The sequence below is a fragment of the Sinocyclocheilus anshuiensis genome, unplaced genomic scaffold (assembly GCF_001515605.1).
Source record: "Sinocyclocheilus anshuiensis isolate Anshui unplaced genomic scaffold, SAMN03320099.WGS_v1.1 scaffold78, whole genome shotgun sequence".
Taxonomy (NCBI): Eukaryota; Metazoa; Chordata; class Actinopteri; order Cypriniformes; family Cyprinidae; genus Sinocyclocheilus; species Sinocyclocheilus anshuiensis.
Genome location: NW_015544250.1, coordinates 2,851,776 through 2,876,321, shown reverse-complemented (window position 1 = coordinate 2,876,321; position 24,546 = coordinate 2,851,776). Strand labels below are relative to the sequence as shown.

General features: G+C 37.4%; 1 protein-coding gene, 1 long non-coding RNA gene and 1 pseudogene across 2 annotated transcripts; 2 read left to right on the top strand and 1 right to left on the bottom strand.

The window, feature by feature from the left end:
* LOC107697837 (tubulin alpha chain-like) overlaps positions 1-2,163 on the top strand; it is a 7,299-nt pseudogene extending 5,136 nt beyond the window's left edge.
* Positions 2,164-3,172: 1,009 nt separating this feature from the next.
* Positions 3,173-23,826, bottom strand: jph2 (junctophilin 2). The gene is made up of 6 exons (XM_016498830.1): positions 23,040-23,826; positions 14,003-14,822; positions 8,491-8,609; positions 6,338-7,299; positions 4,831-4,927; positions 3,173-4,715 (listed from the first exon to the last, which is right to left on the bottom strand). Exons 1-5 carry the CDS (start codon positions 23,416-23,418, stop codon positions 4,847-4,849), a joined length of 2,361 nt encoding a protein of 786 aa, XP_016354316.1. The 5' UTR covers positions 23,419-23,826; the 3' UTR covers positions 3,173-4,715; positions 4,831-4,846.
* Positions 7,291-10,050, top strand: LOC107697947 (uncharacterized). The gene is made up of 4 exons (XR_001635285.1): positions 7,291-7,335; positions 7,454-7,566; positions 8,128-8,217; positions 9,595-10,050. It is a non-coding gene; the product is annotated as an uncharacterized LOC107697947 (long non-coding RNA).
* Positions 23,827-24,546: the final 720 nt, after the last annotated feature.

Here is a 24,546-nt window from a genome sequence, read left to right as displayed (position 1 = left end):
ATTTATGAGCTAATTTTCATTTTTGGGTGAACTAACCCTTTAATAAGTTCTTCATGATTAAGCTTAAGCGGTCAAGTGGTTCTTGTGCATGATAGGGCTGTGCGATATTGAAAAAAAATGGGATACCTTGTTAAAAAATGCGATATTCACGAGACGGCAAAGAGTTGTTTTCTGCAACTTATTGCACTTAATAACTCTTTTTAACGTCAAGCAATTCTCTGCTATATGCGTCGAACTAAAACTTTGACCTTTTGCAACGTTTTGATTTAAGTAGCCTATTATTAAAATGATAATGATATCGCACGCCGTTGGGATATTTATCTTTCCGATCATTTCGATATATCGTGCAGCCCTAGCGCATTACCAGCCTAAAACAGAATCTTTTACCCGTTTCCGAGTTCAGATTGTTTAGTGATATACTAGGCTTGGATACTTATTAAAATTAATGTCATCACTTGGTTTGTGTTGTTTTTTTTAATGATTTATGCACTTTACATTTCATGTAAGTGTAAAATAAAGCTCTTTAAAATCGTTTTTTGTAGTTCTTTTATACTTCAAAAGTTGATGTAATTGTTAAGAAATGTAGGCGCACTGTAATGAAACAGTAAAAAAACCCACCCCCACCTTTTGAAAAAATGAATCAAAGGTGGATCTGTTTCGTCAGCTGTTTGTGTGGTCAGGGATTTGTGTGACTATAGCAGTTCCTGATCTGCAGCGTAGGCATTTTCTATCAGTGCTTGTTTAATGCATTAATTAAAAAAAAAAAAAAAAGTTAGCTTGAGTACAAAAAGTTTCCATTCATGTATATGTTAACATGCTGATCAAAGAGCCTTTTGTTAGCTTTACGAACTAGTGGTATTATTTTGTGAACACGCACAACTGAATGGCCAGATCATTATTTGCAATTATAGAATTTTGACCTAAGGTATGTGTATTGTCTACAAATCTTTATATAAATTTCTCTCGTCTCTCTTCACAGCGTGAGTGCATCTCTATCCACGTTGGTCAAGCTGGAGTCCAGATTGGCAATGCCTGCTGGGAACTGTATTGTCTTGAGCATGGCATCCAGCCGGATGGGCAGATGCCCAGCGACAAGACCATTGGAGGAGGTGATGATTCCTTCAACACCTTCTTCAGTGAGACCGGAGCTGGAAAGCACGTCCCCAGGGCTGTGTTTGTAGACCTGGAGCCCACTGTCATTGGTAAGAGAATGGGACTTGATTTAAGTTATGATAATTGTGTGTGTCAAAGTGCTCCGTTTGTTAAACATTTCTTCTTGACCTGTCTGTCCAGATGAGGTGCGCACTGGGACATACCGTCAGCTGTTCCACCCTGAGCAGCTCATCACAGGAAAGGAAGATGCTGCCAATAACTACGCCCGTGGTCACTACACTATTGGAAAAGAAATCATTGACCTGGTGCTGGACAGGATTCGCAAACTGGTTAGTCATTAAGTTACAACGCCTTTGAAGTTAAATGGTGTTTAATCAAAAGGCTAAAATGCTTAATTGCCTTATTAACATGAATCATGTCTTTCAGGCTGACCAGTGCACACGATCTTACCGAGTTCCAGACCAACTTGGTGCCCTATCCTCGTATCCACTTCCCATTGGCTACCTATGCCCCAGTGATCTCCGCAGAGAAGGCTTACCATGAGCAGCTCTCTGTGTCTGAAATCACTAATGCTTGCTTCGAGCCAGCTAATCAGATGGTGAAATGCGACCCGCGTCACGGCAAGTACATGGCTTGCTGCCTGCTGTACCGTGGTGACGTGGTGCCCAAAGATGTGAACGCCGCAATTGCCACCATCAAGACCAAGCGCAGGAGGTGGACTGGTGTCCCACTGGTTTCAAGGTTGGCATCAACTACCAGCCTCCCACTGTGGTTCCAGGTGGGGATCTGGCTAAAGTGCAGAGGGCCGTGTGCATGCTGAGCAACACCACAGCCATTGCTGAGGCCTGGGCTCGTCTCGACCATAAGTTCGATCTGATGTATGCCAAGCGTGCCTTTGTGCACTGGTATGTGGGTGAGGGTATGGAGGAGGGCGAGTTCTCAGAGGCCAGAGAGGACATGGCTGCCCTGGAGAAAGATTATGAGGAGGTTGGAGCTGAGAGTGTGGAGGGAGAAGATGAGGGTGAAGAATATTAGAAAAGCTTTTCACTTCCACTGCCTGTTCGGTTTCCTGTCGATTGTCATTTTTTTGTTTCTTTTCCTCATTTTCCAGTTTTCAACTGGCTAAAAGGTCAATCTTGAATGAAATAAAATTTAATATTTACATGTTCTCCTTTGTTCTTTCTTGACTAATGACCCTGTACTTCAACCACTTTTTAGTAACGCTTTTTTAAAAACACTTTTATTATGTAGTATTTTTATTGTCTAGTAATTGCTCTTTGTTGCTTTGTTTTGATTAGAGCTAAATTGAACACCAAGTGAGCTTAATTTCTTTTAATACTTAGTTCTTAATGCAGTGTTGAACATGAAGTTTGGAAGTCTGCATGCATTTTAAAGTGTTAAAATTATTCCACAGGGGGGAAAACATTTAATATTTATCAAAACATAACTTGCTTAACCTGTTAATCAGCTAAAATCCTCAAACTTGTTTAAGTTTTGGTCTGTAATATTCTTTCTGATTTCCTTAGACTCATGCAATTTTGAGTGTAGTGTTAGCTGTCTGCGTTGTTGAATGCAGAGGGCAATATTGCTTTACAAATGGCTGTTTTAGTCTCAGTGGCGCTCACTCTGGCTGATGTGGAACAGTGCAGCAGGTTGATTAAATGTTAATTGACCCGTCTTTCTTTCTTGTAGGCTTTCTATTGACAATGCTAATGTACAAGTGTTGACGACTTGCCACTTTATCTGAGTGAAATATACTTCCCATGTTTCAGAGTAAATGGTGTTAGAAGAGGCCTGTGTACCATCCTAATCTAAAATTGGGCGTGGTATTCAGACCCTGTCGGGAGAATATTTCAAGCTGGTGGACAGGTGGAGTTTAAATATATATTCTTTGTTCCCCCTTGTCTGCCTCTCCTTAGAAAAGAGAAGATACAGCATTGTATTGGTTTGGGGCTGTAAATGTAGAATACACTGCAGATAATGGAGAATGTAATGCAACAGAATGCATGTTCTAATGCTAACATTCAAAAGTAAAGAGAATGACAGTTGTACAGTCTAAACGCATTTATTTGAATTGTGTGGTGCATTTTTTTTTATTGTAATACTCCATTCATGATTGTGAGTGCTGAAACAAGAAACCTAACAGTCAGGTGAAGAGGGAAATTTGCAGGAAAACCTCAAGTAATGCAACGTATTAATAAACATGCTGAATACTATGTCTTTATTAGCTAAATGTAATGCATTTGAAAGTCATATAACAGATACTAACTGAAGAACTTATTTAAACATTTAATGTTGCAAAGTGAGTTCTAGTGATTTTAGACATTTAAGAGGCATATAAGAAACAAGTGGCTAATATCTATTCTGGGTGAATTAGGACTTGTAAACACTTAATCAGATAAAACGTTAACACCCCTTTATGTATTCAATAAATAACATTTTGCACAGTTAACAATATTTTCTATAAGACCTTTGCAAATTTGAGGTAATACACTACTCTATGAGGGTTAAATTAGCTAAAACCATGAACTTTCTGATAATGTCCATAATTTAGAAATTTACAAAAACACTCAAATGTGCACACATGCATAAAACATTGGGACATGTACATTTGCACAATCTGGTTTGAACATTCTTAAATCTCTTGCATACTGTTTTATGACTAATACAGGCAAAACAAAAGGCTGAAAATTCGTCACAAATTCACAGTACAACAGTTAGTAAGCCACAACAATTTTTTCCCTTCTTTCTTTCTTTTTCCATTCAGTGAAGAGGTATTTTTAGATTCTTGTTTTAAAACTCTCACGCCAACTTGTGGAGACCCTTTCTACAGGGATGCTTTAGCTTAATAAAATCAACCATGTTACATCTTCATAGACCTCATTTTCTAATTAGAACGTTCTCATTAAAACTTTTGTCTTGTCTTTTTGTCTTCTTTTTGTTGCAAGTATTCTACTGTATTGTGGAATACTTCTTTCATTATGGAAAATCCTAGAAGGTTTTATAGCAATTACATTTTTTTTTTCAGCCATGTTGCTCTTTATCATGCAGGGGAGACTTTAAGACATTAAATGTGAATTTGCATACAGCATCTGAGATTTTGATGCATGACACTACCTGGTGTTAAAGCATTAGTGCACTGGAGGATTTTATGTTTGTTATAGCCATTGAAAAGAAAAAACAGGATTGACCCATTTCGTAATGTCATAACTATTTGTTTATTCTCCAAAGATGAATGTTACATGCCAAATGACATGTTCTGCTCTATAGAATATGTGATGTGATTGTGAATGTACTTAACATCAATTAGCCCTTATAGATGATTCAGTTTCACCTGCATTAGACTTCAGCAGAACTGTTAAATGCAGCAGTGCCTTTCACAAACAAAGCAAATGTGCACAAATGCTTTATTATCTAGCGTTCAGGCACTGAGATGCACTAATCATTTAGGAGCACTCAGTCCAGTTACAGATGACAACCAACTTTCGAGCAGCTTAGGAGGGCTGGTCTGAAACTGGATAACGCAACAACAGAGCCGTTAATGGAGCGCAGTGCATTCTCACAGCTCCCCACGGTAGTTTCTTTCACCTGGATGGTTTTGGCTAGAAAAAGGTGTGTGAAATAATACCCACAGTGATTTTACAAGGGAAAAAAAAAACAGTTGCACTTAATGAAATTCACTCAAGAAAAAATGCAGGATATGTGGTGGCAGCTTACCTTAGGCTTTGTCGTCTCAAGACAAGATGTGAACGAAAAGAATTGCCAAACCAATGTTCAGGAATATAACCATGCAGATCATAATTGTGTTTGGCCCCTACGAAAAAAAAAAAGTATTCATAACTGTTAGTGCCTATTGTGTAAAGTAAAATAATCAAATGATGGTGCTCTAGGTTGTATTTACTTGTGCAATTGCTCAAAGGCCACCTTACATCAGAGTTACCTCCAACCCTAACACAGCTGAACCAGCAAATGAAGTCTTCAGGGCTACTGGAAACTTCCAGGCAGGTGTGCTGGAGCTAAACTCAGTAAGAAGGTGGCCCTCCAGGAGCAGGATTGGACACCTTGGCAGCAATTCCCAATCCTGCTCCTGGAGGGCTACATTCTTACAGAGTTTAGGGTCCACTATCCTACAGAGTTTAAGGTCCAGTCCTAATTAAACACACCTACACCAACTAATCAAGGTTTTTGGTAATGCTAGAAATTTACCGGCAATTGTGTTTTGGTAGGTTGGAGCTAAACTCTGCAGGACTGGATACCCCTGCATTAGAGGAACCAAATAAATACAATGCCTATTCCAGGGGTTCTCAACTCTGGCGCTCGAGGTCCACTTTCCTGCAGAGTTTAGCTCCAACCCTAATCAAACACACTTGAACAAGCTAATCAAGGTCTTCGGGATGACTAGAAAGTTACTGGCAGATGAGTTTGATCTAGGTTGGAGGTAAACTCTGCAGGAAAGTGGACACCAAGGGCCAGAGTTGAGAGCCCCTGACTTATTTCATTTGCAAGAGGTAGGGCTTTTTACACTTTACAAATAATTTTTTTCTTCCAAAAACTGATTGGTGGGACCTATGCTCAATGAGCCACGAGATGCTGCTGTGATGCAATGCAAAATTGGTTTTCTGATAGACTGCAAGGGGCTTTGTGAAAGTGAGCATTTGTCATTTTGATGGTTCGGGCTTGTATTGCCTGTGAAAAATGCGGTCAGAGGACCGGAGCCAGGTCAGAATTTCAAGGAACACAATCTTGGTGTTCCAGAGCAGTGTGTTCCAGTCCACTCAAGAGCTGTTTAGAAGAATGAGCTTTCTCATAACATGGCCCTTTGGGAGGACATCTGAAGCTAGGATGGTGGGCCACTGTACAATAAATTGAGATTCATTGATTAATGAAGGAAAACAGGGCTCTGATTATTCAAAATGCACAAATCCAGAGACAATTAGAAGCAGAACAGGTTCAGAAAGGGTTTTGAGGTGGGAGTCGTGGGACTGAGTGAAACAAAGGGACCAAGGAATGCAATGTTTTCTTTTTTCCTTAGGAAATCTAACAAGACTAATTTGTAGTTATGTACATGTAGAGAGGTTGTAAAAAGCGATTTTGTTGAATTTGTTAGGCTATGCAAATCTCAAATATGTGTGTCTGCAATCTTTGGGATTTAAAAATCAATTGAAATTACCAATTGAGATTTTACTTGTAATCAGAATACCAAGGTTTGATTTGTTATCCTTACCTCATCTAGCTCCAGAAGTTCTTGTCTCGTTTCGCTAGGGGCTTTCAAAATAGACCTCTGCCTCGTCTCAGTTTTGGCCTCGATCTTGGCAACTGGTTTAGCAACCGGCTTGACCACAGGTTTAGGCTCTGGTTTAGGCACTGACTTGGGCTCAGCTTTTGGTGCAGCTTTTGGGGCAGGGCTTGGTTCTCGTTTTGGTGACGGTTTAGGCTCCGTTCTGTTGGTTAATTTCTTCTCCTCCCTGACTTCTGTCCTAGACTCAGGCTTGCTTTCTGTCATTGAAGCTGGGCGCTCATTTACAGGCTCTCTTGTTGCATCTCTGTGTTTGACTTCAGCTGCCTTTGGCTCTGGTGTGACTGCTTTGGGGTACAGCTTGGGGGCAGGGCGAGGTGGTGGTTCTTCTTTGTCGGTGGTGAGGACGAGATTGGTTCTTACTGGCGTAGCAGCAGGGGCAGGTTCTGCTACTTTTGACTCAGAGTCCATTTTCTGCAAAGCTTTGATTTCCAGGTCTGAACCCTGCTCTGCTTTGGCGCTCTGGCGGCTAGGGGTACGGGATGGGACCTTACTGCTGGGAGCAGAACGTTCCTCAGGAGCGGCATCTGTAGCGGGAGCAACGGCAGGAGTGGAAGACGGGGTGGTGGGTCGACTGCTTGGCCTACTACCTGCTCGACTGCTGCCTCTGCTACCGCTGCCTCGACTGGTCTTGTCTCCATTCCAGCTGCCAGGGCTCAAGAGGTTGGGATCTTCCCTGCTGGGTGCCTGAGGGACGATGACTGGAGTGGGTGAGGGGGTGCGTGCAGAGGTGGAGCTTGGTCTTAGACTTTCCAGCTCATGCATGAAGGGGCTCTCCGGGAGTGTTGGTATGGAATCTTCAGCTAACAAGGGCTCGGGCATCCCCGTGTCTGCATTCTCATTGCTCTGAGCAACCTCCTGCAAGGCTCGTTTTTTTATATACTCAGGACCTGAGGGACACCATGTGATGCATGTTTTATTAGAATGTAGGTTTAATAAGTGATATTGATACTGGCTGATTATAATTTAGCACTGACATATTACACACATACAATCATTTTTAAATGATCGGTTCAAAGGTGCACTAATAACAATGTTTTGCAGTGTTCCTAAACAGCCAATACAACTGCATGAGGCTCTCTGCTGCCCCCACTAGCTCTGGAGCCGACCGATGCCCTACATAAGTTGATATTCTCTGGAAATTGTTGGAGGTTGAGGTAAATTTGTACAGTAGACATTTACAGTTACTTTTTTAAAAACATAAACAATGGTCAAAAGTGCAATTAATTTCTTGAGGTGTACATTTTTTTTTATATTTGTTATTCTGATTATTTAAACCATATAAACTTTTTTTTCCTGCCATTCCTGATAATTTCTCTCTCAGATTAATGTTCAAAACATAAAAAGTAGATGATAGAATAAACTGCACTATAACCAATTTATCATGTCAAAATAAATAGCTTAGTGTTATTTTAGTTTTGATTATTTTGATTGATATCATCTATCATTTTCAAAAAAGAGCAAAAGAACCCTATAATGTATTTTTATCACTGAAACACAAGACCAGGGTGTTGAATAGCATGTTCAGTTTCAGGCTGACAGGTAGCTGACAGAGGCTACAAATGCAAACAGTCAGGGACGGAATAATAATTCCGCACTTTAAGAAGAAAGCTGGAATGTGATCACCTCTTCAGAACAAATGCAGGCAAACATCCCATGGCCTATTATTAAAATAAACAATGAACTATAATTATGCATTTTGTTATGCTCGTCTACAGCTTCGTGTAAGATTTTGGAGACAGACAGTGCCAAAATAAAACCATCAAGAGCTTAGCAGTGCCCTTCAGATGGACAAACACAGGAACATGGTGAGCTGCTGAGGGGCTTGTGTCTTAGCAATCTAATCCTGTTTCAGACACTCAGAGATGTTTACATGTGGGGTTTAGGATCTCAAGACATTAACAGCACTTAGACTGTTCTGTGATGAATGCTGCTGTACTGTAAATCTGACTTTATGTCTGGATTAACAAGCATTCAGCAAGCATCCACTCTCTCACTGGACTGGGAGGATCTGAACCAGCCCCTGTTCCTTTGGCCTCTGTTGATTATATATTTAGCAAACAATGAAGTCTTCTACCTACCTGGTTGATGGAAGGAGGGAGAGAGCTCTCTGGCAACTACACGAGCGATACTAGACTCATTGTTAGCGGCTATGGCGGCCTGTTCTGCGGCGTCTCCTTTGCTTTTGGCATGGGCCGTTCTGTGAAGAGGGAAAAAGGCATGTAATCAGTGGTATTAAATTTAAAAAATACTGGTAAATGCTGAGAAATCCAGTTAGTTTTGTGGATTTGATATCAGATACAGAATATCAAAAGGGGGAAAAAACATAACAGAATTTGTATGAAAACTAATTTTTTTTCCACTGTTAAACATAATTCAGAATTGAATATTTGGTTCCCTTTTAGTTCATGAGTAAATTAAATTGGAATGTAAGGAAGAAGAATTTACTTAATTGTAATTCATAGAAAGTCAACACAGGTAATGCAATCTGAAGTGATCTTCCACCCCGGTCCATAAAAGTAAATTATTACTAAATCTATTTAATTAAAAATAAATATTTATTCAGTATAATTGGATATTTATAATTTAATAAATATTGTTATTATATTTATAATATTATCTTTTGTGGATTATATGTTTAATGTTTAAATATTGTTTACCTATATTTTTGACCAATTTTGCTCTTTTTAACTTAAAAAATTGCAGTTACATTAATTTCTTTTAAATCTCAATTAATTTATATTTAAAAGGTGTTCTCATTTCTATTCTGAATGTTGCATAATTCTACTGACATTGTTCCATTTTTTTTTATTAATTGCTCAAATATTCTTTATTTTTTTTATTTCCCAAAAATAATATCTCTCTCAATTGTTAGTGACATGCGCTACCAGCTGAACCATAAGGTCCAAGTGTTTCTATAGCATTAATAAAACCAAAACAGAAATTAATTAGGACTTTAACACCTGTTTACAGTACAACAGATGCATACAGTAAATGTAATATGTTGTGGCAGTGTTTCAGAGGTGAACTATTAAAGGAAAGCTCTGTTTATTTCTGACATTAGATTAAATAGTTTACTATCATAATGTGGCAAAGATACTACCAGTTCTAATGTAGTTGGTTATTTATGTTATGAGAGGAAAGGCATGGGCGTGAAACTTTTTTTGTTTGTTTTTGTTTTGTAGAAGACCGATCTATTTCTCCATTTTCAACTTGTATCTTGCTAGTAGAACCAGAGCAACCCAAGACATCCCGTCTCGTCTTTATTTGGAGAGATGGGTTAGCAGTTGTCTGCACTATAAAAAGCAATGTTAATATCCCCTCAGCACTTAAGAATCCAATGCAGTACCCATCCCATTCAATGCAGGAACTCAGTAGATCAACAACAAAGCTGAAGAATGTTCCAGAGAGAAACCCCAATTGCCCAAGAGCTGCAAGAGTTTGGGTTGCTCGCAGTGTGTTTGACTTTAATACGAGAGGAAGAAGTGTGTTGGGGGTTGTATGGCAGGTGGTTATTTATAGCAGAAGAGGGTGTCCTCTTCACCCACTGAGCTGAAACAAAAATAAATCACTCTTTTAACACCCTGCACCTCACAGTGAGAGATGAGAACTGCTGTGCTACGATACACCGCTATAAAGAAGACCACCCTTTATTCTCTACCGTATGCATTGATTTTATTCATTCATGCAAAATTATTCATGTGTTTTATTTGTGTTGGTCACATTAGTAATTACTGCACTGCAAAATTACAGTGCAAGCCACAGAACCTTAGTTTCAGCTGCATAATTTCACAACAAACAATTTTTTTTCTTAAAGCACAATTTGCATTTACAGTATAAGAGCTTTTGTAACAACGTCTGTCTTTACGCATGCAGTAACGGTTCACGGTTAAGATTTTTGTTTGTCACTTTGATTAAAAACAGCAATGTAGTATTTACTCTGTGATATTTTCCATACTGTAATGTTATCCTGAGTTCAAAATAGCCCGAACACTTAAAGACACTGTACTGAGGGTGGCTGTCAGTGGAACGTTTAGAAAGTTCAGACCCTCTCAGTAGTATGTCATAGATATACATTTACAGTAATGTCTGCATTAAGTTCTTGGCAGATGCTTTCATAAATTCTTTCTGAAATTAATTTCCATAATCGGTAGTAAAGTTTTGAACTCTTTTGTAAACAACTTGGAATATTTCTTAATTTTGCCACACACAATTAAAAAAAGAGCTATGAATAGAAAATAATGTTTAATAGCATGCTTTCAACGAGTAACCTATTCCGTGTAGGATTGTATTGTTCTGCATAACTAGGTTGGTTGTTTGTTGACAGATCTGTAATATGGATGGCATTTTCTGCTGTTCGGACAACTGAACCATGCTTTTAAAATGTGTTGTAGTGATGTTAGACTAATGAAACCCAACCCGTAACTTGCTAAATGAGTACTACTGAAACATTCTGAGCTATAGGTTACATATTTTTTGCAACATTTATGCAACTTTTGAGACATTTTGCAACATGTAAATCGATAACAAATCTAGTTTAACTTTTAGTAGTGCTTCGCATTTGGGAATTTACTTTTTTAATTCAGACTTTGGGTCTCATGACGTGTTCAAAGACCTGTTTATTAACATTTGAGATGAGAGTACTACCAGATAAGTAAAATAAAAAACATAAAACTTTATTGGTTGATTTTTGTTTAAGCTTTTTGTGATGGTGTTGTCCCCCATCTTTTATCAGGTGACATATTTCATATCACATCCTGACATTTACATGACTGGTGATAAACTTTAACAGAGAGAAGGCAGAAAGAATTAATTCAATGAATGGATTAAAGAATTATCTTTATATATATATTTTTTTATTTTTTATTCTTTAATTAATGAATTAATTCAATAATTCACTCTTGCTGGTGAATGGTCATGAATGATAGTAAGCTATATGTAATAGCAGGCTAATATAGATGTATTATCTGACCTAAATTCTCTCTAATCTTGGTTTTTCACATTCATCAAAATAATATAAGATTGACAAGCATTATTCAGATGTATGTATGTACGCTTATATACAGAAAAACAATATCTGTGTCAATATCACTGAGAAAATATTTAAAGACACTAAAAAAAACCTACAAGACTTCATAGAGTCTTTATATGTCTAATCACTTTATGCAACCGGGTATCATGTACTCTGATAATCACCAATAAAATGAGCTGCCGTGTCTGAACTCATGAATGAAGTAGGGTGTTTTAGTACATCTATATATCACCCATCTTCTCACTCATTTGCAGGATAGGCAAAATTTATATCCCCTGAATGATCCAATGCCATTGCTGACACATTTCTTTTTGTAATCTCATCAAGAGCCCTTTTGTACTGGTTTACCAAATTGGAAAGAGGCTATCAGCTGTTGCATTCCCCTGTGATTGTGATATAGCAACAGTGCCTGTCCTTTTTTAGACAGGCCTCCTTTTCTGACACCAGACCCGTGTGCGTCATTTACACCCAGTGCCATGGCCTCCGAGGAGTCTCGTCTTCCACACAAGACCCTCTGCTGTTCTAAATACACTATGATTAGAGTAAAGGGGCTAACCGGCACCTGAACAAACTCCACGGCCACTGTTTTTTTTTTTTACTTTTTATCAATAGTGGAGGGCAAGGAGGTCTGTTAAGATACAGATAGGACAGGGAAGTTGCAGATAGGGGTTTGGATCATATAAGGTAGCAGTAGCTAATAAAATTTTATTTTAATCAAAGTTATTTTATTGTTTTATTCTAAGTTTTTTTTATACTATTATTATTTTAATTAATTTTAATATTTTATTTTAAATTTTATTTCAGTTATTTTATACTATTTTATTTTATTTCATTTTATTCTAAGTTATATTATACAATTTTTATTTTATACTTTTTTTTTACACAATTTTTTATACCAAGTTATTTTATACTGTTTTATACAATTTTTATAGAATTTAATTTTATATTATTTTATATAATACAGTTATTTCATACTATTTTATAACAATTTTATTTTATAACTTTTTATATTATACTATTTTATTGTTTACTATTTTATTCTATACAAAGGTATTTAATAAAATTTTTAATAAACCTGCTCTGGACCATGAAACTTGAGAAGGAAATACCTTAACTAACATATACTGCATTACATGTTTCACCACCAAATTTATGCCAGTCATATTGTAAACAAAACATACACTTATCTCACTTTAACATCTAAATAAATAAATAAATCATACACCATTCAGAAGCAGAATAAAAATGTTCCTGTTCTTATCCCCATTTTGACCTAGTGTATTACTGAATGACAACAGAAAAGTTACTGCCAAGTTCACTGTAGACAGCTGTGTGTTGGTTTTGATTTCCAGTTAGCCTTTCTGATCTGTCTGGGTTGGTGTCAGAAGTCTGCCTCTTATTGCTGATAATGATAAGATCAGGTTTCTCTTCTACAAACAATGATTTGGCACTGGCTAAAACACTTGAGAAGTGGCGTGGAGGTGTTTAGTCACAGTAAGCTCCTTATTTGAACAGTCTTGTCTTGTATGTTATTCTGACATATAAATGTTTTGCTTATGTATAAGGAATGAGTGTCTTTTTTTCCCCCTGAAACTTGTGCTTTGATTCATCTGGTTTCAGTCTGCTGTCATGTTGTCATCTTTAATAATTCTTGAATAAATTTTTATGGGATGAGCATCAACAGCAGCGAGCATCTGATGACTGAGAAGCCAAGGCTGTTTGTCTTTGGCTTGTGCATCTCCTTACAAGGAGGGAAGATTTTATCAAAGCCACTTCACCTGAAATTAGCCCGCTGTTTATAACTGTAAGCATCTCCATGATAAACTGCAGATGCTGTCAGAAGTGTGTGGAAATCTAAATATTTTATCCTGCAGGGAAGCTGTATTATTTGTGTCATGCGTTAGACTCCTCTTTATCATGTCTGGAGCTCAGCCTAGCCACTAAGACGCCATGCATAGGAAAGAAGCTTGGAACATGTGGCCTGCTTTGAGTCTGTTTGTTTTTGCATTTGGGCAGACTGTCTGGAAACCAACACCAAGGTGGCATCAGGATGTTTTTTTGTTCTTGCGCATATTATGTAAAACCTACAAAACACATCCTCTGGCAGGCTTGGCTTGGGCTTGTGTATTCTGAAACTTAGAGGTAAATCTAGCTGAGAAGAGGTTTGTGGAGAGTGTATTATTATTAGTAGTAGTAGTAAATATTTATGTATGTATTTATTTAGCAGTTCAGTCCACTCTGCGGCCTGTTGCATGAAGCTAGTTGAACAAACTCTGAGTTTCAGAGTAGGTGTAGAGTTGACAAAACCAAACAAGTCCAACTTGGTTTAGATCAGGTTCAGTGGGCTCACAAAGCTCGATATAAACATTCTCTGTCAACTCAGAGTTTGATCCAGAGTTTGTGATTAACTCTAGGGCACGTGCACCTGAAAGTGTGACACATGCAGTAAAACAGCCAATCACACGGAATAGAGAAAGCATCGGTTTGATTCACTTCTCACAATAATAGCCGACCATATCCAAAATCAGCTGCTGTGAGCAGTAAAATTATTCACTCCTTACCTTGAGTTGGCGATTTCGGCCTTCTGTTTGGCTATGGCAGCTGCCCTCTGGGCTCCTTCCACACTGCGCTCCACTTTCTGCTTGATCTTAGTACCCTTTAGCTGAATTACCTTCTTCTTTACAGACTTCACCAGCATGTTGTTAATGTACTTGCCTTCTTCTTTGCCACCTTCTGTAAAAGTGGTGCACCCATAACCGTGCCGTTGGTTGTTCAGCCATTCGCCCTCATATTTAAGTCCACTAGAACGTTCACTGATCCCATAACCCGAGCGCTTGTCGTTTTTCCACTCTCCTATGTAGACTTCAGTGGTGGTGGCGTCAATGTCCGACTCCACCGGGGGAAACTCGTGACCTTCCCCTTCCCCTTCGCTCTCACCCAGGCTGATGGTGGAGTTGGCATCGCTGGCGGCGGAGCTGAGAGCTGACTCACTCCGCAAAAAGCTGATCTTGCTCTTATTGCTGGAGAGGGACGTGCGGGAATCGGACTTCTTCAACTTGCCAAGAAGCGAGCCGCGCCGGAAGAGGCCTTTCTTCTTGGTCTTGACCGCATCTGGGTCCACTTGCAGGGTGAGGGCGAAACCACCACGAGATGGGCCCAGAGGCATGGGCGCGTTGACCAGGATCTCCTGGCCGGACGCATTGGTGGCAGTGATGACTGGGATGTCCTGCTGCAGGAGTGTCCCATTGCTGTGTTCACTTCGCAGGGAACTCAGAGAGTTTCTCAGAGGAGAACGCACCACCGCTGCCATGCCGTAGGGAACACTCTGACGTACTCCATAGCCATGTCGCATGCCGCCAGTGAACTGGCCCTGGAAGGTACCTATATTGGCAAAGACATCAGTCAGAGAATGTTAAAAGGATAATTCACCCAAAAATACAAGTTTTGTCGTTCCAAACCTGTATGATTACTTTCTTCAGTGGAACACAAAAGATTTTTTTTTTTAAAGAATTTTTTTAAGTTGTAAATACAGTTTAATGTTTGTTTTTTTTCTTTTTCTAATCTTTCAGCATTATTACCGATTCTTAAAGTATTTTTCTTGTCATTTAAATACACTGAATCATTTTGCTGTTAGAATAAAACCCCAGTACTAAACAGACCACTAATTTAAAGGAATAGGTCACAAAAATAGTTCAAGTTCAGTTTTATTTCTAGAGCACATTTAAGCACGAAACAAGGCCGACCAAAGTGCTGCACAACATGCAATAATATATAACAAGGAGAAAATCAGTAAACAAATAAAAACCATTCAAAATCCATACAACAACAAAAGCAGATTAAAACAATTCAAAGGCACATATTACTACATGTTAAAAGTCAGAGAGAAAAGATGTGTTTTAAGATATGAATTGAACTCAGATAAAGTGGAAGCCATTCTGATGTGAACTGGTAAGTTGTTCCAGCCTGTTCACCCTAGAATTAAGCCCCGTTCACACCAAGAACGATAACTACAAAGATACCGATATTAGCGTCCACACCAGCGAAGAATATCGTCTGTTTATTCTAAGCGCACATGTGTCTGCCGCTTTAAATTCTTGAGCTTGTTACAGCAGGATGGATTCTGATTGGCTCTCAATTGTTTATCGTTCATCAGCTAGAGAAAAATCGTTTTGAAAGTGATTCTAACGATATCGTTTCTCTTTGTCTTTATCGTTATAGTTGTGGTGTGGACTCTGCTATTCTTTAATATTGAGAACGATTTTTAGAACTATATCTTTATCTTTATCTTTATAGTTATCATTCTTAACAGCTGAACGTCTCAATAATCCACAGGTAATCCACATGTCTCCAGTCCATCAGTTTACTTCTTTTGGAGTGCAAAGCTGCATGTTCGTGAGAAATAAATAAACAAAGGCATTTTAACTTTAAACAGTTGCTTTCCGGCCATCTATCCACATTTCTTTCTCCAGTGAAAAATCTGTCTTGTCTGAATCAGGAGAGAAATATGCACACACCAAGCACTGTTTGGAAGCAAAAATGATCCTAAACTGTTCTAAACTAAAATGTTGGTGCATTTTCACTGGACTTTTTGACTGTAGGAAGTATTATTGCAGATTATGGATTTACTTGTGGATTATTGTGATGTTTTTATCAGCTGTTTGGACTCTCATTCTGACGGTACCCATTCACTACACAGGATCCATTGGTGAACAAGTGATGTAATGCTACATTTGTAATGCATGAAATGAAACGCATACATCTGTGGCCTGAAGGTGAGTAAATTTTCAGCAAATTTTCATTGTTGGGTGAACTATTCCGTTAAACAAAAATAAATCGATATTTAAAATATACACCTTATAATCTAAAATATAATATCTCATATTAGAAGGCTGAATTCTAAAATCCACAATCAAAATTATACAATATTGTGTATATATTATACAATTAAACAAAGATTATTGGAGTATGTTTTTACAGGAACATACTACTTCAGCCATTTCTGAGTGAAAATAGTTTCAAAGTAAATCCTACAACATTTTTATTTCAGTTTTTATTTTTCAGCTTTATTTCAGAAAATCAGTGGTGTCCATGTTGTTTTGGACCTCGCTGACTTTCGTTGTATAAACTAAAGCAATTAAAATATTCTTAAAAACATTTTTGTGTTCTATAGAAGAAAGAAAGTCATAAAGGTTTGGAAAGACAGGAGAGTGAGAAACGGCCTATTCACAAAAAGAAAGACGACTCTGAAGATAATGGTAACTAATTATGATAACAATATTGGCATCCACACCAATGCACAATAATGTTCTATTTATTTTAAGCATGTGCAGCAGTTTTGTAGTTTGCCGCTTTATTTAAAAATTCATGTTATCCCAGCGATATTGTTCCTTTGTGTCTTTATCGTTATAATTTTGGTGTGAACTTCCCTATTCTCATAGAATTAAACCAATTATTTATTGGCATTGTGACAGTTATCGTTCTTGGTGTGAACGAGTCTTCAATGATGACAGAATTATCATCCCTTTAACTAAACTACAGATTGTATTACAACACTGCATTTTATTCAAATTCAGGCCACCCGTAAGCTCATTGTCACTTCAGGCATGTGAAACAATGGTATTTACAGCGGTACAACTGCTAGCGAGCCGCCTTTTTCATATCAACCTCTGGGGTAAGAAACCACGTGCAGTTATTTATGCCATGGTGCTTGTGGGTCTGGTTCGGTCATGCAACACATGTCTAAGATCCATCAGTCCTCAGGGACGGGCTGGGCAGAAGGGTACAGGCATGGCTATTATTATTGTGCCTTTATTCACACAGTGCTGCACTAGCACTTAACATTGCTAAGAGTGATGACTCAGCTGCCAGCTCAATAGATACAGTATACAGGAAGACACCTATATGATAATTAGTGTAATTGCATCCTACTCTATCAAAAAAAACGTGAATCCAAAATGTACTTGGACTCTTCAGGCCTGTTCACACCAAGGAAGATAACTGTAACAATAACGATAAAGATATCGCTTTAAAAATGGTTCTAAATTTCGAATAATAGTAGAGTCCATAACTATAACAACAAAGAGATATACAATAATATAGTTGGAATCACTTTAAAAATTATACTTTTTCCAGCTGATGAATGAAAAAAGCATTGACAGCCAATCAGAATCCATTCAGCTTTAGAAAACTCTAGTTTAACAGAATGTTATTGTGCCTTGGTGTGAACACTAATATAGTTATTGTTATTTTTTTATAGTTATCATTCCTGATGTGAACAGGCCTTTTAGTTGTGTTTAGAAATGTATGAATTTTATTACAATAGATAACAAAAAATAACACCAAAATTACACCACAGTTTGGGCCATATTTGCATATACTTTTAACCAGCTAGTTGGTGGTGGTTTTTAGCGGATGAAGTCAGTTAACATGATGGAAGAACACCTGCAGAAAGCTATGAATATGTTTCATCAGTGTTTGATAAGCACAAAGTGTTTAGGTATTTTATTTCTTTTGTCCTAATTTTGAACAGTATATTTAGTATTTATTTTGTATAATCTTATATAATATAATATATTGTACAATATTATATGATAATATTGTATAATCTTATATTGTGTGATCTAATAAACATTATTTTCTTAAATGTTTTGCTTTAACGATGCCATTGTGCCGCTTGGCTTGATATTTTGCTACTTAATGCAATGACATCCATACATTGTTAAGAGTGGCAAAAACATGCAAATGATTTTTGCGGTCACTGTGCACACGTAAAAGGTCTATAAATCTAAATAATGACAAAAATGCCGATACTATGCGGATAAAGACAGAAAAGAATACTATGTAGTGGTCTGAAGTGACAATTTAAGACTGAAAGTTGAAAAAATTAAGAGAAAGGAACGTCAGTAAGTTGTCTTAAATTTCGACATAAAAGCCTAATTGTGACCCAACAAAAGAAAAACGACTTGGCCACCACTGAATGAGCCTTTTTATTTGTACTCACACCACACGTCCAGAAAGAACAGGATTTGTAACACTGATTTGTAACCACCCTCCATTCTGCTCTGGCAAATGTTTCTTAGCAATAGGCATTTACCCAAAAGGCCATCTGTGGCAACACCAGGGTTCCATGATTGTAAGCTTCAAGTTAATACTACTAACATGAATGACTGTTCATCTCATTTTAATTAATTTTTGAGATTGTCAAAGATAGGAATCTTTTAGCCATGTGTAAAAGAATACCAATATAATGTTTATGTAGGTAAAGTTGGAACTTACTTTTAAATTGCAGTACTGTATGTAGCCTGTATATGAACTGTAGCCTATATGAACATGTTAAGTCATATGATCTTTTTAAAACAAAATAGAAAAAAAAGAGACGTCTGGATATCTCTTGCTGAATTAAACACAGTGAAAAGGTCATGTGTCTATGTAGCATAGCCTACTACTATGAAATACTTATTATGGTATAATGTCCACAGTTTCACTTACTCAACAACAACAAAAACCATATATAGCCCCACCCCTTTTCAGCACTGCACTGGTTGTCTTCTGAGTTCCGGTTTGTATATTCACTGCATGATGGTAAGGTCTTATGAATTTATGAATTAACTGCTCGTTTTAAAATCTTTACAGTCTACTGGCATCCACTTTGAACATTACAATGCACATAACTTTCGCTAACTCTACAATAAGTAAATCCACTTTGCCAGCTAATTACTACAGAAATACCAATAGTTCAAAGACAAAATTCTAAAGATGGCTGCGCACTTGCTTCTGTGATGCATAAGGTTTATACAGTGTATACTGTGTAGTATTTAGGGGTCTGCGATAATGACAAAATCTCTATATTTTCTGGAATTTTGTTGAAAAACGATAATTAGACGATATTTTGCTGAGTTTGTGTATTGTGCTGGTACTTTGGCAGGTTTAGGACTGCCGTGGACCGCTGACTCCCAAAGCTTTTGATATTCTTCATATTCTGTGCAATGATTCGTTTGCAGGAGTAACAGAAATGAACTTTTCCAATAAGTTTAAATTGATGTTTACCTTTCATGGGCATTTTTACCTTTTATAAGGCCATTTTTTTCTAATCTAATTAAATGTATGCATCATCTTTTGTGTCAGATTCTTACATTTATCAATAAATTCAAATAGTAAGACATTATAGGGCTGTCAAATAAAATCAGTATCAACAAAATTTGTTTACAATGCAGAGGTGGCACAGAATCTGCATCTGAAGTGGCATTTAGATGCATTCACACAGACTGTTTAATGCAGGACATGAATGCAGTTAACCTGCAATGTTTTGATGTAAAAAAAAAAAACGTTGAATACTGATATGATTTTTTCCGGGAAAAAAGGGAAAATATACTTTGAATATTAAACCTAAAATTGCCAGTAGGTGGCAGCAAATTACTACATGAGTGAGTGAGTGAGTCATTCATTCATCCAATTCGTTCAAACTGCTGATTGATTCAGTAATGCCAGACACTGTCGTGTGTTGCACAGAGAGGCAAAACAGTTCTGCTGTGGCTTGTTTTGAAATGTTCGTTGTCAAAATACTGCAAAAAGAAGTGTCTAAGTCACTTAATACTAACTTATTGTTTATTGAACTGTTCATCAAATCAATATCACATTTGCAATCGTGCTGATATTTAGAGAAAAAACGTGTGACATTAACAATATCAGATGATATAAATATAAAAGACATAAAAGTTATACAGGGGCATTTTTGCCCCCTTATCTTGAACTTTGGGAGGAAATGTAGGATAAATGTATCATGCAGAGAAAGTCTGAACTCTAAAATGTATGTGCTTGCTTAGTAGTCTAACATAGGCCTACATCACGTAGTGTAGGCTGTGCATGCACTCTCTGGGTGTATTTTTGTGTGGTTTTTGCAATATACTCGATAGTGTCATATCGTATAAACAACAATTACGATATTATCCTAGACGATATATATCGTGAATGAGCCTTTTTATTTGTACTCACACCACACGTCCAGAAAGAACAGGATTTGTGACATTAATTTGTAACCACCCTCCATTCTGCTCTGGCAAATGTTTCTTAGCAATAGGCATTTACCCAAAAGGCCATCTGTGGCAACACCAGGGTTCCATGATTGTAAGCTTCAAGTTAATACTACTAACATGAATGACTGTTCATCTCATTTTAATTAATTTTTGAGATTGTCAAAGATAGGAATCTTTTAGCCATGTGTAAAAGAATACCAATATAATGTTTATGTAGGTAAAGTTGGAACTTACTTTTAAATTGCAGTACTGTATGTAGCCTGTATATGAACTGTAGCCTATATGAACATGTTAAGTCATATGATCTTTTTAAAACAAAATAGAAAAAAAAGAGACGTCTTTGCTGAATTAGCTGAATTAAACACAGTGAAAAGGTCATGTGTCTATGTAGCATAGCCTACTACTATGAAATGGTATAATGGGTATAATGTCCACAGTTTCACTTACTCAACAACAACAAAAACCATATATAGCCCCACCCCTTTTCAGCACTGCACTGGTTGTCTTCTGAGTTCCGGTTTGTATATTCACTGCATGATGGTAAGGTCTTATGAATTTATGAATTAACTGCTCGTTTTAAAATCTTTACAGTCTACTGGCATCCACTTTGAACATTACAATGCACATAACTTTCGCTAACTCTACAATAAGTAAATCCACTTTGCCAGCTAATTACTACAGAAATACCAATAGTTCAAAGACAAAATTCTAAAGATGGCTGCGCACTTGCTTCTGTGATGCATAAGGTTTATACAGTGTATACTGTGTAGTATTTAGGGGTCTGCGATAATGACAAAATCTCTATATTTTCTGGAATTTTGTTGAAAAATGATAATTAGACGATATTTTGCTGAGTTTGTGTATTGTGCTGGTACTTTGGCAGGTTTAGGACTGCCGTGGACCGCTGACTCCCAAAGCTTTTGATATTCTTCATATTCTGTGCAATGATTCGTTTGCAGGAGTAACAGAAATGAACTTTTCCAATAAGTTTAAATTGATGTTTACCTTTCATGGGCATTTTTACCTTTTATAAGGCCATTTTTTTCTAATCTAATTAAATGTATGCATCATCTTTTGTGTCAGATTCTTACATTTATCAATAAATTCAAATAGTAAGACATTATAGGGCTGTCAAATAAAATCAGTATCAACAAAATTTGTTTACAATGCAGAGGTGGCACAGAATCTGCATCTGAAGTGGCATTTAGATGCATTCACACAGACTGTTTAATGCAGGACATGAATGCAGTTAACCTGCAATGTTTTGATGTAAAAAAAAAAAACGTTGAATACTGATATGATTTTTTCCGGGAAAAAAGGGAAAATATACTTTGAATATTAAACCTAAAATTGCCAGTAGGTGGCAGCAAATTACTACATGAGTGAGTGAGTGAGTCATTCATTCATCCAATTCGTTCAAACTGCTGATTGATTCAGTAATGCCAGACACTGTCGTGTGTTGCACAGAGAGGCAAAACAGTTCTGCTGTGGCTTGTTTTGAAATGTTCGTTGTCAAAATACTGCAAAAAGAAGTGTCTAAGTCACTTAATACTAACTTATTGTTTATTGAACTGTTCATCAAATCAATATCACATTTGCAATCGTGCTGATATTTAGAGAAAAAACGTGTGACATTAACAATATCAGATGATATAAATATAAAAGACATAAAAGTTATACAGGGGCATTTTTGCCCCCTTATCTTGAACTTTGGGGGGAAATGTAGGATAAATGTATCATGCAGAGAAAGTCTGAACTCTAAAATGTATGTGCTTGCTTAGTAGTCTAACATAGGCCTACATCACGTAGTGTAGGCTGTGCATGCACTCTCTGGGTGTATTTTTGTGTGGTTTTTGCAATATACTCGATAGTGTCATATCGTATAAACAACAATTACGATATTATCCTAGACGATATATATCGCACACCCCTTTAGCATAGTATTCAATAAACGGTGATCTACTATTCAGTTCTAAACACAGGCACTGTGTTGCACTTTTCAGTGGTAACACAACGCGAGTACGCGATCGATGTTGTCCGATACCGGAACAAACGATTCTTATTCTTGGTTCTTTTTAGTGAATCAAAAACAGTGCGACGGGTGTAGTTCGTTTGCAGAACGAAAATATGAGCCGGTTCTTTTTAGTGAATCAAAATCACTTATTAATCACTCAGAGTGGTAATTAATACGTTTAAGATAATCCATTTTCCTTGCTTTTCTTTCATTCAGTGGTGTTTTTTTAAATGAATTAAACATTATTTTAGTTTATAGACTGACTGATTATTGCATTAGAACTATTTCTTATATGTAGCCTAATATGTGTTCTGTTTACATCTTAAATGATCTCATTTTTCTAACCTGTGTGAAGGGGTAAATGCAAATAAGGAGGACACTTTTCCTTTTAGGATTTTGAGGACTCGTTAAGGAGAATCGGAAGCGGAATCGTTGAACCCCTCTACGATTCTCATCCCTAGGTGTAAGTGTCGCGTTACATAACCCCTGGTCTTAAAATGTCAGTTCACAGACTGCAGTTTGCGCTCACAAAATTTCATTCTTCGACCTTACCGCCATCCGCATAGGTCTCCGTGCCGTAACCATCCTGCAGTCCGTTATTCCAAGTGCCCTCGTACTTGGCACCGCTGGCCTGACTGATGCGCGTCCCGTATCTGCCTTTGAATCCGTGCGTCCACTCTCCCTTGTAGATCCAGTGTCCCTTGGTCTCCAAACCTAGACCGTGACGCTTTCCTTGGGACCAATACCCCTCGTAAGTGTTTCCACTCGGCCAGGTATACACTCCCACCACCTCAAACCCATAATTCCAGGAACCGGAGAACTCTCCTTGTCCTTTAGGTCCGGTACAGATCCCGTGCCCGTGCGCTTTACCTCCTTCCCAGCCTCCACAATAAGCTCCGCCATCATCGAACTCAAAGCGACCTCCGCTCATCACGCTGAATGCAATTACCACTAACTTATCAAACTTTCAGATGTGACTTATTGTGACAACAATAACGGACGGCTCAATCTCTGTCAGGCGCTGTTAAATCCATCTGTCAAACTCCACAGATGCGTAAAATGGAGATAGGAGATCCTTTCCTTGACTTGAACTTCTAGAATTGTCGTATATGCGCATAATTTGTTGATAAAGGTAAATCCTTAAATATGTAAAAAATGAAATAAACGTGCTGAAGTATGAAGTTGAAATGACTTGGGAAAGGGAGGATTGTTTTTTTAGTTAGGCTACATGATATTGTTTCAGTTTACAATGATATATTTAATCGAATTGTCGAGCCAGTGGTCTTTCATGGTTTTCAATCCCTCTCCCCGCTCCCTGCCTCCCCTCTTTGCACTTGGAGCTCCTGGATATGTTTTAGCAGTCCCAACAAGGCTACCAGATCCCAACACTGTTCCAAAAATACAGGCCAATCGCCCCTCAGCAGCCAGGCACTTTTAAAAGCGCTGCAAGATCACTTGCAGAATAGGGTTTGGGCTCAATGTCCATATCAGGGGTCGGCGGAGTCCGTGTCTGTTATTTAAAGTGTGCATTTTCAAACTTAGATACTAGAAACTGTTGATGCAGTTGCTTCCCTTTGATTTATTTATTTTTTACAAGGTGCACTGGTTTACAAACGTTTTGAGAGTAGGCTAATAAAGACAGGAATAAACTGAAAGAGAGAAAATGTTAATGTATCACACCGGCTAACGCCTCATACAGTAACCAGATCATCCTTGGGCCAAGTAATCATTAGAATTTGACCTTTTGGGTTTTGAGGAGTTCAGCTAAGTTTAGTAGAGTGACATCAGTCTAATAATGCAATAAAACAAGATAAATATTATGTTACATCTAAATTCATTTTATGTTATTCTGACTATCTACACTGAAAAAAAAAAGATTTTAGACATCAGTCTAATAATGCAATAAAACAAGATAAATATTATGTTACATCTAAATTCATTTTATGTTATTCTGACTATCTACACTGACAAAAAAAAGATTTTGTGGTGTTAATTATATATATATAAAATATATTAAATTAATCATCATAAATTCTACTTGTAATATTAAAAATCAAGG